This window comes from Etheostoma cragini, chromosome 22 (assembly GCF_013103735.1).
Source record: "Etheostoma cragini isolate CJK2018 chromosome 22, CSU_Ecrag_1.0, whole genome shotgun sequence".
Taxonomy (NCBI): Eukaryota; Metazoa; Chordata; class Actinopteri; order Perciformes; family Percidae; genus Etheostoma; species Etheostoma cragini.
In genome coordinates this window covers 13429231-13450136 of record NC_048428.1, presented here as the reverse complement: position 1 = coordinate 13450136, position 20906 = coordinate 13429231, and the positions used below count along the sequence as shown (strand labels likewise).

Genomic DNA, 20906 nt, shown 5'->3' with positions numbered 1-20906 from the left:
TTAAGTCCCTTGTTGGATTCAAAACAAATATATATAATACAGTTTTACTGCTTTTTCCTTTTGAGTAAATTGATAACATGAATCGAGTTAAAGTTTTAATGAACACAATACTTACTTCTCCATATTATTTTGCCTATGCCGGTTTTGTCCTGTAGTTCTCATGCATTTTATTTTCTGTGCAGGCTGCAACTTACTTTAAGTTCAATGTATCAATAATCATAATCTGCTTCGCTTGTTACAATTAATCATTTTAACCAATGAAAGCACAGACTGAAGAGCATTAATTCTGCAAACTTGGTTAAAAAGACCTCTACCCTTCAGCAATATTATTCGTTTGCATTCGCAATATCTAAGTGCGGCTTGTATTTGCAGCAGTAAACGTTGCCAAACACGGTACCCACAATGCAAAGCAATGCTAGCTGGTCCCTAGCAGAGCAGCCTGACTGCAAGCAAAAAACAACAACAGGCTACTCAGCGAAGAAGGCAGCTGCATGGCTAGCGACAACACTTACGACCAGGATTTCACGCATGCAGAGAAATATCTCAAACCAAAATGCATCTTAGTCTTATAATGTGAGTACTGTTGCGTTTTAAGTTTTCTTCACCAGCTGAAGTGATTTAAATCCGTTCCTTTAAGGGAAAACTGTTTTGCAGGCTAGCTGGCTAGCTCGCTAGCTATTTGCGTCTCTCTATGTTTGAGTGTCTTCCGGCAGCAGCGGTGGCGGCAGCAGCGGTGCCATGAACAGTGGACTCCCAGCCTCAGCTGCTCCGCTCGGGGGTGTCGGGATACCCAATGTGAAGGTGAAGTTTTGCCGATATTACGCGAAAGACAAAACCTGCTTTTATGGAGACGAGTGTCAGTTCCTGCATGACGATCCGTCCATGGGAAGCCTGCCGCTGCACGGAGGCGGTAGCCCCGTCCCGTTGTCCATGGCTGGGGGTGGCGGGACGCCAGCTGTGTATTCCCTTGGCAGCTCCGCGGCGGCCTGTCCGGGTGGCGGGGGGACTGGTGTGTCCAAGAAAAGCGAAATATTGGGCCCTGCAAGCACGTCTCTGGAGGGGCAGCTATTAACCAGTAAGTAACAATTGCAGTAAGACGAGGCCTTATACGGGGTGGCCGACTCTGACTTTACTTTTGGGCCTTGTTGGGCTTTGTTAAAATTTAGTCCGAGGATTTAGTGAGGCCTCTTCACCTCTAAACGACGTGTTAACGTAACATTTACCTGCCAAACATTGTCAAGCCATCAGTATGCAGCCAGCAAACACGTGCTCTTTGGCTGCCCTGTGAATAACGTTAGCTTTGTCTTCAGGCTGTATTGTTATGTTTTGTCACAACATATAACATTAGCCATGCTGTTGCAGCTCACACGGAGGAGGCCCGCTGTTTTGTATGACAGCTGTGAGTGGGCACAATCCGCGACAAACTACGGCTAGCTAGTGTAGCTATGAGCAAGCTAGTGTTAGCTAAATTAGCGTTAAATTGGCCGCTTTAACTAACTTTAATATGTTTGTCTTTGCCTTCAAGTAGCCGTTATCAATTTTACTTGTGCCGTTAGTTTTTCGCAAGTTAAATGTTGTTCACGTGTACTGTATTGTTAATGTATAGATGTAGCTTAAGTTAAATGTTTGCTAACATTAGCATAACGTCAACAGGCATTTATTTAGTGATGTGTTTTTTCCCCCCAACGTAAACAAATTTACATGCAACTCAAAAGTTAACTACGTCCTCTTTAACCTGTAACCATTCTTGCTTAAATGAATTTTAATAGATGATACAAGCCAGTGGATGTTGCCTGTGGTAGACATTAGTAGTGGCTAATTCTGTAGCAGTTGTAGTAACTGTAACTGCTTTCATGCTTTTCAAGTGGCTCTGTGATTTTTGTCTTTGTAAACACTCGGTAGTGCTGAAATCAACATGCATTCTTTATCTTGCTTCTGTTAAATAAAAGAATTAGCTATTTTATATCAATCGTCCTGCAGTTTGTATTTTCTAAACTTTAGTTTCTGTCATCTACAGTCCCAGGGATGGAGGGTGCAACCCTGAGCGATGCCAATCTCACAAACTCGTACTTCAGCAGCAGCTTTATTGGGGTCAATGGGTTTGGAAGCCCAGCAGAGTCTAAATACTCAATGATGCAGGTAAAGGGAAGCTGTAGATATATAGTTAGTGTTAACATACAGTGTGGCAAAAAGTGCTTTGAAAGGTAATGTTAGTGTGGTCGGATTGTTGTTTAAGGTCCTAAAATAAACTGAGGAACGGCATTAGTTGATGAAATCCTTTGCATTTATGTAGTTATTTACTATATAGCTAGGATATTGTTTTAATTAAATACACAATTTTTATTATAACAATAATATCTGGTGTTAATTTATTGATGATGAAGGATGCACATTAGAGTACTATTACATGTCTGTTCTTTGACAGACTTTGACATTCAACTGCACATTCACATTATACAGTTGAGCGAGATTACGTTGCAAGGCTCAGATAAAAGAAACAGAAGACAAGTAAAAAGAGAAACAGTATAAATATAAGTGTGCAATACATTTTTTTTTAAAGACTATTATGGCCAGTAAAAATATAAGTATCAGCAGGATGTATTGCAGTGAAAACCGTGAAATGAACAATATAAAATGTTGTTGATGCTGTCCTTTCTAGCGAATGACTACCAGCAGCAGCTCTCCCAGTCTCCTCAACGATGGTGCCAAAAACTTTAGCCACAGCACTCATGGTAAGACTGTTTGAATGATCTGTGGAGATGTGGTCAGTACTCATATGTTGACTATTGAAAGGACCACTGCTGAACTCCTTACACTCTTTGGGCTTCACAGATCCAGTGAACTCCCCGACATCTTCACTGTTCAGTGATTTTGGTGCCCTTAGCATTTCCCAAAGGAGAAAGGTAAGCACACAAGTATCCCGTCCACGACATATACTTTAGAGTTAACTAGGATACATTTAATTTCCATCCTTGTCTTTTATTGCTTCTAACAGTAGTGGTAGATTTCATGTAACTCTTACATGTTTTTTTTCTTGTGCTACCAGACTCCAAACCCTGCAGCAAGTGAATTCATCCCTAAAGGAGCTCCACGAATGGCCACCATGGCTCAGTCCACTGTCCAGGCATTCCCCTCGCCTATCTTCCCACATCCTGGCCTTAGTAGCTCAACAGCTGCTGCACTTGCTCCTGGTGAGTTTTTTTTTTGGAGCATCACCAACAAAGAAATCACTCTGTGATATCTGCTTTGCTCTACATTTTACATGGCTCAGTTTTGGTTTGCATGTTTAGCTCTAATACAGTATAGTTCAGTAAATTTGGAAATTCCCTCCAGTGGACAGCACAACATGTGCTACTGATGAATAAAGCAGACTCTTTGTCTCCAATTTTAGGCATGTCTCTGTCTGCCGGATCTTCTCCTCTCCACTCCCCAAAAATCACACCGCACACCTCACCTGCTCCTCGTCGGCGCAGTCACACCCCAAACCCTGCAAACTACATGGTGCCCACCACTGCAGCTGACCAGGGCACTCACATAATCCAGAAAGAGACTGTAGGGGGGACCACCTACTTCTACACAGACAACACCCCAGCACCAATGGCTGGGATGGTATGTGCTGCTACTGGGCTACTCTGTGTTTTAGTTTGGAAATAATTGCATATCAAAGCTGAAAATACATTTATAGTCCTAACCAAACATACAAGAAAAACACATCACATAATCACATTTGTAGCTATGCATTGTGAATAAGGAAACTGCATTTAAATCTGACTACATTTAAATATTGCTCTGTTGTTTGCTTCTTTCGTTTTTTGCTTTTGAGAAGCAAAAGCGTTAAGTCCTAAATTTCTGCACATGGCCCTACATTTTGTCTGTGAACTGCATTTTTTTCATGCAGACACTCCACTCCACTGTGTTTCCAATCTAAAGAAAACTACACTCAATGTGGCCAGTAAGGGGTTATTATTTTGGTAAAGGTGCTATTGTGTAACCTTCCTAACACTTTGTTAGAATCCTACTAAGAGTTGAAAAAAAGTAAAGTATGATTGCACCGGTTTTTATTTCTCAACAAATAGGAAGCTTTGTTTTTTGGTTTCTTCGCAGGTGTTTCCTACCTACCATATCTATCCTCCCACTGCGCCCCATGTGGCTTACATGCAGCCAAAAGCCAATGCCCCGTCCTTCTTCATGGCTGATGAACTTCGACAGGTATTTTTTGCCCAACTTTTTTCACTAACAATCTCCCTTGTCTTGGTAGTGTCTGATTTGATGCCTTCTTATTTGTCCTCCAGGAGTTAATAAACAGACATCTGATAACCATGGCCCAGATTGACCATTCAGAGAACCCAGGTAAAGGGTCTACTGTTATCACAACAGAGCTTCTTATTAATTCTAAATAACTGTTGAAAAATCTTTTTCATACAGTTTGTTGAAAGTGTGCATTGTCTTGAACAAAAGACCATTTTGATGCTTTTTGGGGTTTACAAGACAACAAACCAGCATTGTTTACTTAAACAAATATAAGTTGATATCCTCATGTTATTGTGTAAGTGTGATGAAATTGTTTTTGGTCTCTAGGGATTTAGCTTCCAGGATGTTGCCAGGCATGCAAAAAAGGGCTATGTAATTGTTCATATGGGCTAGGACATAGTGTACTTAAAGTTATTGGATCCATTTTTGATTGTGTTTTTGTGTACAAATGTCTTCTTCTTCTGAAACTACATTTGTTTTTGACAGATGTACCATCTGAGGTGGACAGCTACCACAGCCTCTTCCCCCTCGAGCCCCTCCCTCCACCAAACCGCATGCAGAAGACCAGCAACTTCAGCTACATTACCTCCTGCTACAAGGCGGTCAACAGCAAGGATGACCTGCCTTACTGCCTGAGGAGGATACACGGTAATTATTGTGGCGATAAGGAATTGTCTTCCAAAGAATCATAATACAGACATCTCACAACAAAATAGCCAGTGTGACAAATTATGTAATTGTGTATTGACTCTTAAAGGATCTGTACTCGAAGTACTAATAAAAAACTGCAAGCTGGGATTTCCTTCACATGACTCTCAGACTGTTCCCCAAAATGCAAAATACCAATATTTTTTGTCTCATGCCTTCCCGGTGTACAGAGAATTAAAAAAAAACTGAGAAAAGTCTTGATGCATTGAAGTAATAAGGTCCCACTCACTCAACTCATGCAGTATTATTCAATTATAGTTTAGCCAGTTGAATGCTTTGTACTTGCCACTCACATTAGAATTACAACCCTTCCACATTGACTCCAGCTTGCGCATGCACACTACCTAGCCTCACTCACACAGATGATTAGTGGCCTGCACACGCTTTTCAAATGAGGAGCAGAAGATTTGTTGGCAGTTACTGCACGAGTTGTGTGAGTTTGTAAACAGATGTTTAATGTAGTTTTGCTGCTGTTAAACGTGGACCCCTATTACCTTATTGCGACAAGAAGGTTTCTCTATAATTTTAAGGAAACACTGAGTAATTGATATACAAATAGGCATTTTGAGGGTGAAGTATTCCTTTTAATGTAACCATTTAAGTATAAAAGTAACTTGCAGCACTTGGTAGAGATAATTACTGGCATCAAAAGCATACACATTTTTTTTTTTTGTGATTCTAGTGAAGTAATCATTCCTAAATTACCCCTTTTTAATCACATTGATGGATATTTATAGAAAATATACCTTAAGCATCTAAAACTGCATTTAAAAGAAAAATAAAGTAGTTATCCGATATAATATATTTGACTTGTTTTAATGAAAATAAGCTTTTATTGTCAGGAAGAAAACAACTTTGGCTTTCCTTTTTTTACAGCGAAAATAATGCATTGCTGCTGTGCAGAAAAGTTAAGAGTTCTTAATAGTATTTTTTTGTTGAGCAGTGATAAACCCTTACTTGCATTAGATTAAACATGAAATCCATTGGTTGTGTCACTGCCGTTATCAAATTTAAAGGTGGCACAGGATGCTGTGATAGTGTAAGATATATTTGATCAATTTCTAATTGCCTGTATGTCTGTTGTGTATATTTGTGTGTCCAGGTTTCCGCCTTGTTAACACCAAGTGCATGATGCTGGTAGACATGTGGAAGAAGATTCAGCACTCAAACTCTGTTATGCTGAGGGAGGTCTTCACCACAAAGGCATTTGGAGACCACTGTGAGTGTGCATTGTGTAAAAGCAATTTATATGTACAGTACTTGTTCGCAAAAATAATTTCATGTTTCTGTTTCATTGTCATGGTAATTTTAACACGATCCAGACCTAATCTGCTTTACAATTGTAGTATTTGTAAAATTGTAGTTTTACATTTGCAATTCTTGGTATTCAACTAAAAATGTTAAATTATAAGGTGGAATGGTTTAATGTTGCATTCAAGCTTTATTTAATGGTAAATTCTCACCAAATGTTTTCTTACTTAGTGCTCAAAAGTTAGCAGAAGTAATAAATTACCAGCTGGCTGAAAGAAACTAGGTATTGTACTTTTTTTTCTTCCATTTGATGGGAAAGACAAACACCTTATGGAGTGAAATGTAGGACAAAGTGTCAATTATTTGAAAACAAGTAGGAATAGACTGTTTCTTTTCCACCTTTTTGCCCTAGCGTTGGTGTTCTCCTATGACTTTCATGCGGGTGCAGAAACCATGTTCAGCAGACATTTTAATGACCCAGCAGCAGACTCGTACTTTACCAAGAGGAAGTGGGGTGAGTTGGTCTTCACGCAGTCACACTGAAGCATCCCCTCTACGCCTGTCTGCACCCTTCTGCTTCACACATTTTGAGTTTATTTACTTGTTTGCTAATGAGGTCATCAAGCCTATGTCTATTTGGGTGTGCATTTTCAGGTTTGCATTGCCTGCAGTTGTGCTCTCATCCGGTGTTTCATGGCTTGCACTGTATATAGGAAACCACTTTGTTTACTATTTAAAAAAAAAAAAAGACATTTCCCCAAGAAGTTTAAAGGTCTAAACTACTCTTGTAGATGTCTTGAGGTTTCAAAAAGATTCATGTGTTAGGAGTCTGTGAAATGTCCTAGTTTGACAGTTGGCACGTGTATCTCTGTGCAAGAGAGATGTGGGGACTTGGAGGAAACTGTGGCTGAAACTGATCCTAGGGCAGGTGCTGTCAGGCCTACCTACAGGAATCTAGACAGAGGAAGCAAAACCATTCAGTCCCTGGGCTTTGTCTAGTCAGTAGCAAACACTGATAACAAATCATAATATGTGAATTATATAGCATTGCACATATACAAAAAAATACCTCAAACACTGGATTATTTAATGCAAGTTAATTTCTTCAGGTAAACCTGCTGACCATCACAGCATTTTCAGTGTGAAATTGTTTGTTGTGCAGTACACACTCTGATACTTGCCATGTGTCACCTTAGTGCTTTTGGCAAGAGTTTCAGAAAATTACAAGCAAGACAAAGTTTTGAACTGATAGCTGATTTCATTTTTATCATAATTTTGGACTGTTGGTCCAACAAAATAATTAATTTCAAGATGTCACCTTGGGCTTAAATGCTGGGTATTTTTTTTATACAGTTTTGACCTTCTAGAGAAAAATCAGAAGATGAGGTTGAGCATGAAATAGATTACAGAAATAATTTGGTTAGATTGACTAACGTTGACATGTCTAATTGACGTCAGAACTGTGAGAGAAGGTTTATCCTGAAGATAAATAGTTGGAGGTTTAGTTCATGAGTAATGTCTAACACGTCAGGCTGTGTTTGTGTGATAAAGCATGTCTCTCTGTGCAGGACAACATGAACCCCCACCGCCACGGCAGCATGCAGGTCTGCTCCCCGAGTCTCTGATATGGGCCTACATTGTCCAGCTCAGCTCGGCCCTGCGCACCATCCACACTGCCGGACTGGCCTGCCGTGTCATGGACCCCAGCAAGATTCTTATTACTGGCAAGACCAGGTACACTCACATCCACACACTATAGTGCTGTCAATCTTCCTCTATAATACCATTCAAATTTCATAAGCCAAACGGTTCTGTCCCTACTATTTTAGTGATTTATAAGCAACCAGTTTCTCGCAGATTGTCACGTAACTGAGAATACAGCTATTACACGGTAATATATGAAGTTGAAGCTATTCTGACAGCTGTAGGGCAGCTAACATTATCTTTAGCTGTCTCCCCATGAGGCTTCTAAGTTCATATAACTTGTGACACTGTCAGAAAACAAGAATTAGCTGATGTTGATTTCAAAGTCATGTTAAACCTATTTCCCATGCAGGGTCTGATTTCCAGCCGCATCATTTCACTTCCCATGTTCTAACGTTCCGTGTTCCGTGATGTTAAGATCTCCATATACCTTGTTTTTCTTACTCCCACCTACGTATTGTTCATCAGACATGACAAAAGCATTGTGTTTTCACATGCGGGGAGGCCAAGGTGAGAAGAGGGAGATTAGCCAACATATTTATTTAAAAAAATCACATTGAATAGTATTAATCTATTTACTATTCAAATTATTGGACCCCCAAAACACACACACACACACACACACACACACAATCACACAACCATTCAGCATGGGTTGATTATAGCTCATAACATAAGTAGTGGATATAACAGCATGAATTTTAATTTCCAGCTCAGAATGTGTGAAAGTGTTAACTGTAAATACAGTACAAGCGGAAGAGTATCTTCAGTTGATGTTTACATTTTTCACAACCATGTGGTTCACTACACTTAGACATGCATATAAACTATTAATGATAATGGTCTCTTATGTCTGCAGGTTACGGGTGAACTGTGTTGGGGTGTTTGATGTCTTAACTTTTGACAACAGTCAGACCAATCATCTTGCCCTAATGCCACAGTACCAGGTACCTTCCATGATGTAGTTTGTAGTCAATTACACATGAACGATTTATAAAAGAGTTTTGCTCATCTACTTAACCTCAGCATGTGTTGTTAAAGCACCTTTTAAAAATGGGACTTTATATCATTGATATTTCTGTGATGTGTTTTTGTTGTTTAGCAAGCAGACCTCGTGTCACTGGGCAAGGTGGTGCTGGCGTTGGCATGTAACTCCCTGGCTGGTATTCAAAGGGAGAACCTGCAGAAGGCCATGGAGCTGGTGTCTATCAACTACTCTTCAGACCTCAAGAACCTCATTCTGTAAGAAAGGGAGAGGGTGCAACATGGATCAGAATGTGTTCTCCATTTTGAGGGCTGTGACGATAACCAGATCACCGCTAGGGTTGGGCACCATTTACGATTCTGATGCTTAACCTGTACTTGTAAAATGATTCTGATTCCTAAACCAATTCTTGAAAGATGAAAAATGACATCAAAGAGAGGCTATTTTATAGAGTTTTATTTTTACTTGTTTATATAAGTCAATATATTGTAAAATTTTTAATTTAACAATATATTAACTTTTTAGTACTTATAAAATATATAATAAGTAAACCTAAGTCACCTAACACTCAACTACAATATTTAACAATACAGAACAGTTTCACTATTAACAAGCAACAACAAAATAAATGTAAAGTTGGTATGCTAACCAGAGCCCAGAGGGAAAATATGACATTTTAAAACTAGCCTACATTTACGTTAGCTAGCTAATTGTAGACTACAGAGAGGGTGTGATAGTTTTATTTCCTTCTGGAGCGACAGAGGGAGAATATTTCAGTCAACACATTAAGTGGAACTGAAATGAGGAACGGAAATTTGCGTTCTAATCCGGTCTCTTTCCTATTGGTTGCGTAGGAACCAGTTCTATAGTGGAACCGGATTTCGGTACCCAACGCTAATCACCACAATTTTGCCACTGACGTGACTCTACCGCTGTGATGACGTCATCTTTTTTTTTTTACATTTTGTTGCTGGTGGAAGTTACAGGAGAACAGATGTTATGTGATAGGAAATATAATAATAATAATCGCTTTGTTATCCCCATCTATCTATCCTATATTCAAGAGATTATGAAAAAAAAACTCCAGCTTTGCACAAGAGGATGGACAGTCCATTAAATATATGGAATATTTCTTTTGTGTAGCTGATTATTGTGAATTATTTCTACAGGTATCTTAACATTAGCCATTAACGTTAATGAAGACGTTTATCTGTTTTCAACTGAGGTGGATACATTAATGTGACTACTCCTGTGTTTTACCATTACACTTCAGCCTAGCGGACTTTCTTTCTGATTATAGCCTAATCTGACAAAACAACACTGCTAAAATTTAGCCTGCAGGCCCGTTTTGTAGCCTAAAACATAGCAGCTTATATTGGTAGAGTGAGCAACAAGTTAACAGACTGCCAAGTCAACCCGTTTGCTCTGTCTGCTCAGCTGCTAGACCGCTGTGCTGCGAAGCGTCTGCCCGCGGCATTGACAATCGAGCTTTCTGAACTGTCTGTGGAATAGATCAAAGGAGAGAAGAGAAAGCAGCGGGACACTGTGCTGCAACATATGTTGTAAGGTTTAATCTGGTGCTTTTTTGGGGCGTAACGCCCTTCACTTTACTGGCTCTAATTGACAAAAGATGAAGCCACTGTGTCTTAAGAAGCTTGTTGTTTCATTTTTAACTCACTTTACCTTCTTTTTGCTATCTCTTTTTACTTTTGCTACTCAGCGCTTGCTCTACTTGCACGACCACACAGCCACTGATGTCACTCACTTGTCCTGATTTAAATTTGGACTAAAAAGTTGATGCCCACTACCTGGCTTTGGTCAGCCCAGGTTTCGGACAATGCCCTTGTATATGTAACATGTTAACAGAAAATATCTGTTAACATCCTCATACCCACATGATTGAACACATCAGTTCACTTCCTCAACTGTTGGCAACAAGCGACTTGATTAATTTTCCTCAGGCCACAGGAAGTAGTCTTATGTTAACATGGCAGTAATGCTGTAACTTTGCCACAAATTATCCCATGGTTTCACTCTCTCATGAAAGCCCAGGATATAATTTGATAAACATGTAAGATGCAGCACAAATCACCAGTTTTACAACCAATATTGCCATAAATCAACAGCATTAACAATCAATTTATAATACAGAATCAAATGTATAACGATCGCCGATGATTGATAAGAGTTGCCAATTTTCTTGAGCCCAATATTTGGAGCCAATACTGCTTTTGCGCCCTCAATTTACAGTGAGGAAAATAAGTATTGGAACACCCTGCTATTTTGCAAGTTCTCCTACTTAGAAATCATGGAGGGGTCTAAAATTGCCTCAAGACAGATGAGGTAGAACAAGTAAGAATATTTATTTAAAATGCTGCCACACTTTCATTTGTTTTTGGAATCTGCTCTGCCATTTCTTTAAGAAGAATAAACAAAAGACAGATCAGTGTCCCTTCTGCAATCCTCTTACATTCATACAGAATAGGGAGAGGGAGAGACACGCATGCGTCCAAACCTCAGCCATGTGGTCGCTGAATAAAACTCCCACAAATACCACACTCGGAACCACAAAACATTGGTATTACTGAATCCAATAACCAGTGTTTGTAACAGCTGCCGTATGAAAACTGATGACCTACAACTTAGGTACTTGCAGTTCCTTAATAACAATGGCAAGAAGTTTTATTGCCAAGGCATTCAGTATTTGCATTTTCCATTTGGACCCACAAACTTGCTTAGCTATAGTTGCAAGCACATATAGAGCAACATGTTTCCACGTTCAACATTTGTCAATATTTCAGCTAAGTCTAACAGTTGGAAGATGCTTTGAAAGTTTAAAACAAGGGCTTCCAGCACTCTGCTACTAGGGGAGGGGCAGTGCGTGAACTGCAGCGTCTCTCCAGCAACACAGAGATACCTGTATAATAATATTGTATCTGCCGATACAATGCAAATATCGCAAACATCAGCCCAATATACCGGCCAACCGATAAATTACTACAGTTTATGTGACTTTCTATATATTTTCACACATATACTGTTTATCAAAAATATCTATTTCCCAGAACTCAGATTAATAAGGTTGTCGTACACCCTCATCAGTTGTGTAGTTCGTGATGGCCGTTTCATCAGCAATAGGGATTTTATCTAAAAGTGCGAAGTCAAAGGCAAATGAGCTTGCGGATTTTACCGTAAGTCCATTTGCCTTTGACTCAGCACTTTGACTAAACCATTTTCTCACACAGTTCCCAGTAAATTACTGGGATAACCTTTTAGGCCCTGCTAGTGATATTCACCATTAACACATGCAGCCAAATTCAGGGACATTTTTGCCTCGCACCTCTTCACACTTGCCATTGCAATGCCAGAATAGATGGGGGAAATGACAGGCCAGTACTTATCCCTGCAATGTCTCTGCTTGCAGTCACACCACAGCCATTCCATAATTTTCCATGGAGTGTTAATGCCTTTTTACAGTCGCCGCAGCTGACTTGTTGCGTCCCAATGGGAAGTCAAAATGACGTAGATCTTGCTGGTGGCCGGTATTTTAAGTTTGTGACGAAAGGTCGTGCACAACTATTTTTTTTTTCAGTGCCGCACAACAAAGCGGAAAAATTCTGAAGTATTTAAAGTGCTTCTTTTCTTCACCATTGTTTACATTTTTTCTTCTAGTCTGTAGAAATAGCAAAGTCTGCAGTCTTCCCTCAGTTCTGCCACCTTTGTTCAGGAGAAGACTGCAACTAGTGTCGGGATCACCACGCGTGGCTATATGTAGTTATGGTGCTCCCATGATGCCACACTGGCGCACAACAGGTCGACCAAGCAGCTTCTTATTTACATTCAACATAGCGGCCACCACACGCCACCGAATTTAAGTTGTTAGCGAAGTTGTTAACACTTAATTTTCTGCAATGTGGTGAATTTGTCTGCAAGAATTTGTGCCTTTTCTGCATCAATTTATGGTGCAAATGTCTTTAATTACGTAAAGGAAACTATAATATGTTTTTGGGTGGGTTGCACAGGACAGTTTTTAATGCAAATGCAACCCTGTAAATTACGTCTATGATCCAGCCTCACCTGAAGGCAAAATCTGATGTTTTTGTATATGTGCAGGTATCTGCTGACTGAACAGTCTCGTCTTCGCAGCGTCAATGACATTATGCCAATGATTGGAGCGCGATTCTACACACAACTGGATGCATCGCAGATGAGAAATGATGTCATTGAGGAAGATCTGGCCAAGGTATGTGGTGGGAATTTGATTTTTGTTCAGCAATACTCTATTAAAACAACAAAGTTTGCATCTCACAATGCATAGAGCATAAAGTGGCGTGAGTATTCTTGGGTGGTAGCTTGAAATAGGCCTTTGGTTTATTCAGCTAACAGGGAAGTTGTGTGCACACAGGATGTTGTACGGTACATACTTTGCAGTCTCGTCTTGAATTTAGTCTAAGCTGTCATAGAAGTTAAATGTGTGAAAAAAACGACCATCACCTCATCTTTCTTCTCGTTACTTCCCCTTTCCATGCAGACTCTGTACACAACCGCTAAACAAAGTAGTTTGTTAGTTTTTACCTCCTATTTGCAAATGATTTCTGTTTCAGCCTTTGTTAGATGTCCAGCTGGTCTCACAAGATATAGGCAACATAAGTTCAGAGAACAACTAATGATTAGAACAAGAAAATACCAGAATGTAGTGATAAAACTGGGCTAGAAAAATAGCTAGCCTTTTTGGCCAAACCTGTCTGTGATCTGCTGCAATGTAGTTTTTAGCAAACAAAATAGATTAACTTCAGCAGCGGATCACCACATATAAATATATTATGGACTGCAACATTATGATTTTGAAGCATCTGCATGTTTGGCTTTGGTTGACTGTTACGGTAAATGATTACATTTGACGTTACAAAAGCGGGACAGAAGTATAGATGTTAACCACGCTGTTGACTAATTGCTCACAGACCCTAACTCTGACACACAATGATCAACTTTTGCACACTCGTTCCATCCTTGTTATTCAACATGAAATAAAATAAGAAAAGTCGTCAAATTTGCAGGTCGCAAATGTGCGAGTAGTAAGGGTGCTCCGATCCCGATTTTTGGGGCTGATCACCGATTGCTGGAAGCAGTATTGGTTGATACCGATCACCGGGTGTATATGAAGCCTTCTATTTATCATGCCATACAACAATGTATAAGTATTAAAATTAATAGAAGATAAAATATTGTGAATTGTCAACTGTTTACTTTTGTTGACAGGAAACGTTCAACATTCTACTTCCTCTGTTAGAAACACACCTTAAACAGCTTTCATTGTTAGTTGACACAAACTTAAAGTGAACTTAAACGTAAAGTGCAGAGCCAAGAAAACAAAGTCACATATCTTGGGATGTTAAGATAAAAAGGTATAAGGTGTAAAGTAGTTTAGGCTTGTCCTCCTGCTGTAATGAACTGAAAATGGCAGCCATGACATAACACTCACACATGTTTAGAGACTATATCACTTATTGTTTAACATTTTGTCCTAGCTCAAAATCAAAAAAATGTCCTTTCAGTCACTGCAGACGTTTTTTCAGTAGTAGTAACAGTTTTTTTTTTCGCACTCATCTCAAAACATGGTTTCATGATGCAAGCGTTTGGTTGCAGTCTGTAGCCCTGCTTTCTACTTTTTAAAACAAATATATTGCTCTGTATTGAGCAAGAACAATAAAAGACATTCACCACCTGCAAAGCTGTCATTGCTGAGCACTAGGCCACAATTTTTCTAAATTTAATTCAAAATTTAAAATCAAAATTATTTAAAATCAAAATGAATTGAAATGTAATGTCTATTGCACACAACCATGACAAAACAGAACAAATGGGCAGTACCAAACATAGATTTTCTTTAGCACATTGCACATCACCACAAGCCTGTAAACATAGAGGTTCCAGTGAAGCTCTGCATGTTGTCAAGCAGACAACAGTCATAAGACAGCTAATGTTTTTTTTTTTTTTAGAAATTGTTTCTTAGGGTTTCTTATGCACTTTAGACAGTACAGATAGAGGGGATTGACAGGCAACAAAAGACCACCGGATGCAGTTAACAGTAACAGCCATGTTGGCTCCTAAAAGACACCATCTGTATTGAAAAGTAAGGTATTGTTGTTAGATATCCAATTTTAATGAACTTGTTTCCACACAAGTAAGTCTAGAGCAACTAGTGTTGGAGGATGCCAACATGGTCAGTGGATTGGTTTTCAATAATTTTCACTTTGTCCAACAGTGCAGAAAACGTTTGACAGGGTGAAACAGGCAGAGAGGAGGAAGAAAAGGGAGGGGCAGGAGTAAATTATATCTGCAAAGGTGAAAGGTGAGCTACAACTTGTTCGAAAACAGACTATTTCATCTGGAGGTGCTCATATTTTATAATAAGACTGCAGCCAAAAAGTCAAATAAGTCAGCTGACCTTTTTTGATGTTAAGGAGCTTTTTGAATTATTCTGTGATTTTGGAGCTTGTGAATGTTGTTTCGAATTTCCAATGGCAATCAGATGAGACTGCAAACAATAGTAGATGTATTAAAAAAAAATGCAGGTTGTAAAATGCAGTTGCTGGTTGACTTTCAGTAAAGAGGAACTGTCTCCTGGAACCTGTGAGAAAATGGTCCAACACCATGTATGGACAGAAAGTCAAGTGACAGAGGTTTCGGTTTCTGACCGTGTTTCTCTGCAGGGATGATTAGTCTTATTATTTTTAAAAGGGTCCATTTTAAGTAGGAATTGTCACATATGCTTCTGCCTTTAACATGAAAGATATTGGTCAATTTTCGTTCATTAATATCTTTATTTCCTCATAAATGTGCCTCTTACAAAATGGCTGAAATTCCATGCTTTTTAGTCTAAACGGCATACCTAAATTTCAAAGTGGTACAGCTCTCATGTAGTTTGGCTCTCTGGGGTGTGCCTGTTATAATTTAAAAAGGTAACACTTACGTTTTTGTTGTGTCAGGGTGATTCTAGGCCTTACTGAAACCGAGTTACAGAGGCATGAATAAAGTTTTTTTGTGTTTTTTTTTTCCTGATCAAACGCTACTTCAGAGGTATCATAGGCTTTCCATGAGTCTATCCCAGCCTCCTGGAAACGGATTGGCTTCTGAGAGGTCTTGTTTGATTTGTAAGGCTTCAGAGAATAACGTGGATGCCCTCATTGGCCATTACAAGTTTCAAGTTAGATCTTTTAAAAAAGCCAGGAAGTGAGGCGGTGTTTGTATTTTTATTGTGATTTGGTCTCGTATCTCGTAGATTTAGAGGCAAACGGCTATTATGAAAGGAAAAAAAAAATGTTTTGGGACAATATCACTGCTGTGGATAAATGGAGAATAAAAAAGGTACAAATGCACATTTGTCTCTTGACACTAGCTGCACAGTCTATTTCTGTATTTCTTTATTTTCTTTAATTGGTCATCCTTCAACCTGCCTTATCAGCATATCCCATCTGGTTGATTTCTCTGTTCAGCTGTAGTGTTTAGTGTAAATGAGCATGTGATTGTATTTCTAATCTGTGTTGAATTTTGCTGCCTCCAGCTGCGAAAATGTTCCTCACTTGGTGCCCAAAGATTTTTCCTTAAGTTTGTTAAATTTGCAATCTGTTGGTATACTTATATTCTTTAAACTTAAAGTTGTGTTTTAGGTCTTGCTAAACTCCATCAGTATCCCCTCTCTGCAACTGATCAAAAACATACTTTAAAGATGCTGACTGACTCCATTTTTCTGTAAATGTTTTAAACTGCTGGAGCACCCTGTAGGTGCTACAGCACTTGCAACATCCATGGTCAGATTCTGGTCTTCGACATGTGTTGCATGTCATACCCTTCTCTCTCCCCTTGTTTCCTGCCTACCTCTTCACTACTGACTGTCCAATAAAGCCAGACATGTCAATATAGCTATTTAAAAAAGTTTTGTTGATGCCAGTCATAATTCATTTGCAGGAGGTGCAAAATGGCCGTCTCTTCCGCCTGTTGGCCAAACTGGGCACAATCAACGAGCGGCCAGAGTAAGTAGCACTTAGATCCACTTGTATGTGTGATTTGTAGGGGTGTGACGATAGGCTTACTTCACGAGACGAGACACATCACGAGATTGGGTTCACGAGAACGAGACGAGACGAGATTAAAAAAAAAAATTTAAAGAAATCCTCTAGGAAATATATGAATGGAAAATTGTTTTTTTATTCAACTGAAAAATCACAAAATGCAAAACAATTTAGGTGCATTTTGAAATCAACTATTAATGATGAATGTTATTTAACTTTTTTTTTTTTACTATTAATGAATTATATGCAGTAAAATGTTGGCACACAAAGGATTTAAAAGTGGCAGGGGGATCTTCAATAGTAATTTCACGCTCCATCACGCTGACATCACATCGCCTCACGAGACAACTTCACCTCGACGAGAAATCTCGTCACGTTTTAATCTCGTCACACCCTTAGTGATTTGTGGTTCTGTTACTACTCTAACGTTGTGTTATGTAAATCAGGTTTCAGAAGGATCCAACGTGGTCGGAGACAGGGGACCGCTACCTGTTGAAGCTTTTCCGGGATCACCTGTTTCACCAGGTGACAGAAGCTGGGACGCCATGGATTGACCTTAGTCACATCGTCTCCTGTCTCAACAAAGTTAGTGAGCTTTCTTCTTTTTTTTACTCTGACATATGATAAGCTGTCTATTTATGTCTATGAATTAGTCAAACATGCAAAGTGGCCTTTTATCAGAATATCTGTTTATGCTTCATAATCACCGGCTAAAATACATGCACGCATTTGCCTACCAATTGCAGAATGGAGAGGGTAAATGTAGGTCTATAATTGGCCTACTTCTATCTCGTACTTTTATTTGGTTTGCAGCTGGTTGTGGGCAGAAGCAGCTCTCCAGAGCTAACAAAAAACTGTTTAGAATTTTGTGTTAAATGGCAACATTATGCTAATAATCAAAACCAACAAAGCTCTGAATGGTACTGAACTATGAATTATACAAACAAGCCATATCTTAAATTCCAAATTTAATTTAAAGTTTTGATGTTAATTGCAGAATGATTTTAGACAATTGACTAATTGGCTTGTCAACTAATGGTTGCAGCTCTACCTACAATCCTTAAAAATATTTTATATTCAAATGTCAATTTTGATCTCCTTGTGTTGACGCAGCTGGATGCGGGCGTTCCTGAGAAGATCAGCCTGGTGTCTCGGGATGAGAAAAGCGTCCTGGTTGTGACCTACTCGGACCTGAAGCGCTGCTTCGACAGTACCTTCCAGGAGCTGCAGGCTGCAGCCTCCGGCTCTCTGTAGCGCCCTCTTTGGGCTCAGGGTGGTACTACCAGTACCTGGAGCACACTATTGCACTACAGCGGAGGACCAGGCTCATGGAGATAACATCAGCATTGCAAAAGCAGCGGGGCGGGGCTTCGTAAACCTCAGTCACATACACTGACCATGTCCACCTGGAAGGCTTTTCTAAAGTGTATTTTTTTTAGTTTTCCTAAACCCCGGAGCTGAAAAACGTAAAACAAAAGGAAAATAATGTTAATGGACATAAACGGAACCTGTGACGAACGAGTATGATGACATTTTTTTAGATTTGGGGAACAAAACAAGAAACAAACCATGTGGTTTGGAACTTTTTTCCGGCTTTTATTGTTTATTTCTACAGTTGGGGTTCATTTTTGTGAGGAGGATGCACTAAGATTTTAATTTTTTGTTAATTTTTGTTATTTTTATCAATATGTGTGAGTGGCCTACAGGGTGTACAGAGAGCTAAAGTCACACACGGACATAAATACCAGAGCAGACTGAGTTAAAACAAACAAACAACAAAAAATAAATTCCAGCATTCTATTTACTATTTCTCTCTCCTGGCTGGAGACCACACCCCTTCATTCTGACGCACTAGGAGACGGGATACACCACTCAAGGCTTGCATTGGGGCAGGATGGCACCTGTTTCATGAAATGGGCCAGCCCACTTTTGCCTTGGTTGTTGGTTCCCCTTCACAAAGGACAAACCACTTGGGGGCAATTTAATTCTTAAATTAGAAAGATCAATGGATTAATGACATTTTAGTTCAGGGGATTGTGGAACATCCTGCTCAAATGTGTGGATGGGTGGGCTATCATGGACTGGGATTTGGGGGGGTAAAACGTGTTTTTTGTTGGCACTGAGGAAGGGGTGTCTTCTCTGGATGCCGTCTCACAACTGTTTGTTACATATGCAGCAACCACCTTTGGTCAATGGACGCTATCGTGACATAAACTGCTTAAGGATGAGTCATTTTTGTTTGGCTGTCCAGCACTTGGTCGTAGCCCTTAGGTGGGACTTCTTGTTGAGGTGGAGCCACAGCTGCCTCTTTGTGGAATGTCCTTATTTTGTCCCCCACCTGTCCTCCACCAACCTCCCCTTTCTTTGTCTTTCTCTTTCTCTGCACTCTTCCTCCTGCTTTTATCCCAATCTTCCCTTCCCCTCGGGGTCTTGGCCCCTCTACATTTGAGAAAAAGTGACACTTTTTGCGATTTTTCTAGCTAGTTTTTCCTCTTTGCCAGACATTGTGCAAGAATGCATGATGGAATTGGGAGGGCAGTTCATTTTTTTCTGTGGACCAAATCCAACAGGGGTTTTGGGGAAGGGATGGAGGGCAAAGGAGAGAACAAGGCACCACAAGCTTTTTTTGTCTTGTTTTATTTAACTTTTAAAGATCATGAAATACAAACATGCTGGAGACGAAGCAGTCTCCAGCACTTAATTGGATGGCTTGGATTTCTCTCAGGATGACAAACAGCTGGTGGGGCCCAATGATTGAATGTGTTTGGCTGTCATTGGTTACCCCCTCTCCAGTCAAATGGGCTACAGTGGAGTGGGTGGGCTGTCTTTAGGTGGAAGTTGTAGGAAGTAAGTGGCACTGTGGAGATCACGCTGTAAGGGATTTTATGTTGCCCTAAGGTATGGTTTATATTCCATTGATGCTTTGAATCTCTTAAAAATAAATTTGGTGCAAACCTGCTTCACCCAGATAAAGGGATCAATCCAAGCACTGTCTGACCACTGTTCTTGATTTCTCTGCCTTAGCCTAGTTCTCCGTAGCTTTTGAAAAGCGTGTTACATACTTAAGCCTGTAGGAAAAACAGGGTCTCATATATGAAACACACTGTCAGATAAGAGACAACTTAAGGTGGATTGTGTCAACGGGAACAGTGTCTTGGCTTTTATGTAAAGATTTCCGAGTTGTCATGGAAGTGGATAGTCTTTACTTGAGGGTAACCAACCTTCAAGAATTTGGCTGTGTTAGATCATGTACTACTTCCTCCATTTTAGTGAAATGAACAGACAAAAACATATTTGGTGAATGTGGTGCTTTATAAAAAAACAACACACACACACACGCCACCCAACTCGGTCCATACAATGTCAGTGCTCATATCAGTATCTTCCACATCACAACATAAACACTCCAGTTAAAATTAGGATGACATTCTTCTCCTCCCCCACATCAACAAACCTACAATCACCATCTTAGTATGTTTTATGCCCCTCTTGTGTTCATTGTCTCAAATTTTGCAATATTTGTGTGTACAGCAGTATTTTAATAAAGAATACCAAAACTGATAAAAGCATGGTCTTGTCTTGCAATTGGGTACATTACAGTTTTTTTTTAAACGAAATATTATAGAAAGTTTATAGAAAGTATTATGTCAACATATGGGTGGGATTGTACTGAATTAACAATTTCATTCTTCAGTGATTAATCATCTTTAAATGGAAAAAAACATGCAAATTGAAAACACTTTACCAAGACTGCAGAAACAAGGTTTTGTTCTAGAAAATGTTCAAATGTAGTCATTGGTCAATTATAGTGAGATGGCTTTTTCATCCTTAACTTGTGTACGTGTGTACGTGTCAGTACATTGTGTGTTTGGGTGTGTGTGTCTGTGTGGGAACGTTGTCTTTCTGCACTTGCTATTCCCACATTGGAACATTGG

At 39.5% G+C, this 20906-nt stretch overlaps 1 protein-coding gene across 3 annotated transcripts; it reads left to right on the top strand.

Annotated features, from left to right (window-relative positions):
* Positions 1-378: 378 nt before the first annotated feature.
* Positions 379-20537, top strand: pan3 (poly(A) specific ribonuclease subunit PAN3). 3 transcript variants are annotated; one of them, XR_004655351.1, is made up of 19 exons: positions 380-573; positions 714-1075; positions 2018-2139; positions 2660-2732; positions 2833-2903; positions 3047-3191; positions 3392-3609; positions 4105-4209; positions 4293-4350; positions 4738-4899; positions 6062-6178; positions 6623-6724; positions 7779-7944; positions 8774-8861; positions 9017-9156; positions 13013-13142; positions 15165-15251; positions 16868-16932; positions 17418-17556. XR_004655351.1 is itself a non-coding variant. In XM_034862717.1 (19 exons), exons 1-19 carry the CDS (start codon positions 554-556, stop codon positions 18223-18225), a joined length of 2424 nt encoding a protein of 807 aa, XP_034718608.1. In that variant the 5' UTR covers positions 386-553; the 3' UTR covers positions 18226-20537. The 3 variants fall into 3 exon arrangements, 2 of the variants coding, with proteins under 2 accessions (XP_034718609.1, XP_034718608.1); XM_034862717.1 differs by lacking the exon at positions 15165-15251 and adding an exon at positions 18085-20537 and having other exon boundaries at positions 386-573; XM_034862718.1 differs by lacking the exons at positions 15165-15251; positions 16868-16932; positions 17418-17556 and adding an exon at positions 13514-13677 and having other exon boundaries at positions 379-573.
* Positions 20538-20906: the final 369 nt, after the last annotated feature.

Coding starts and splice junctions, on each gene's coding strand:
- pan3 (XM_034862717.1), top strand. CDS start 554: ATGCATCTTAGTCTTATAAT. Junction 2,904..3,046: donor GCATTTCCCAAAGGAGAAAG/GTAAGCACACAA, acceptor TTGTGCTACCAG/ACTCCAAACCCTGCAGCAAG. Junction 6,179..6,622: donor AAAGGCATTTGGAGACCACT/GTGAGTGTGCAT, acceptor TTTTTGCCCTAG/CGTTGGTGTTCTCCTATGAC.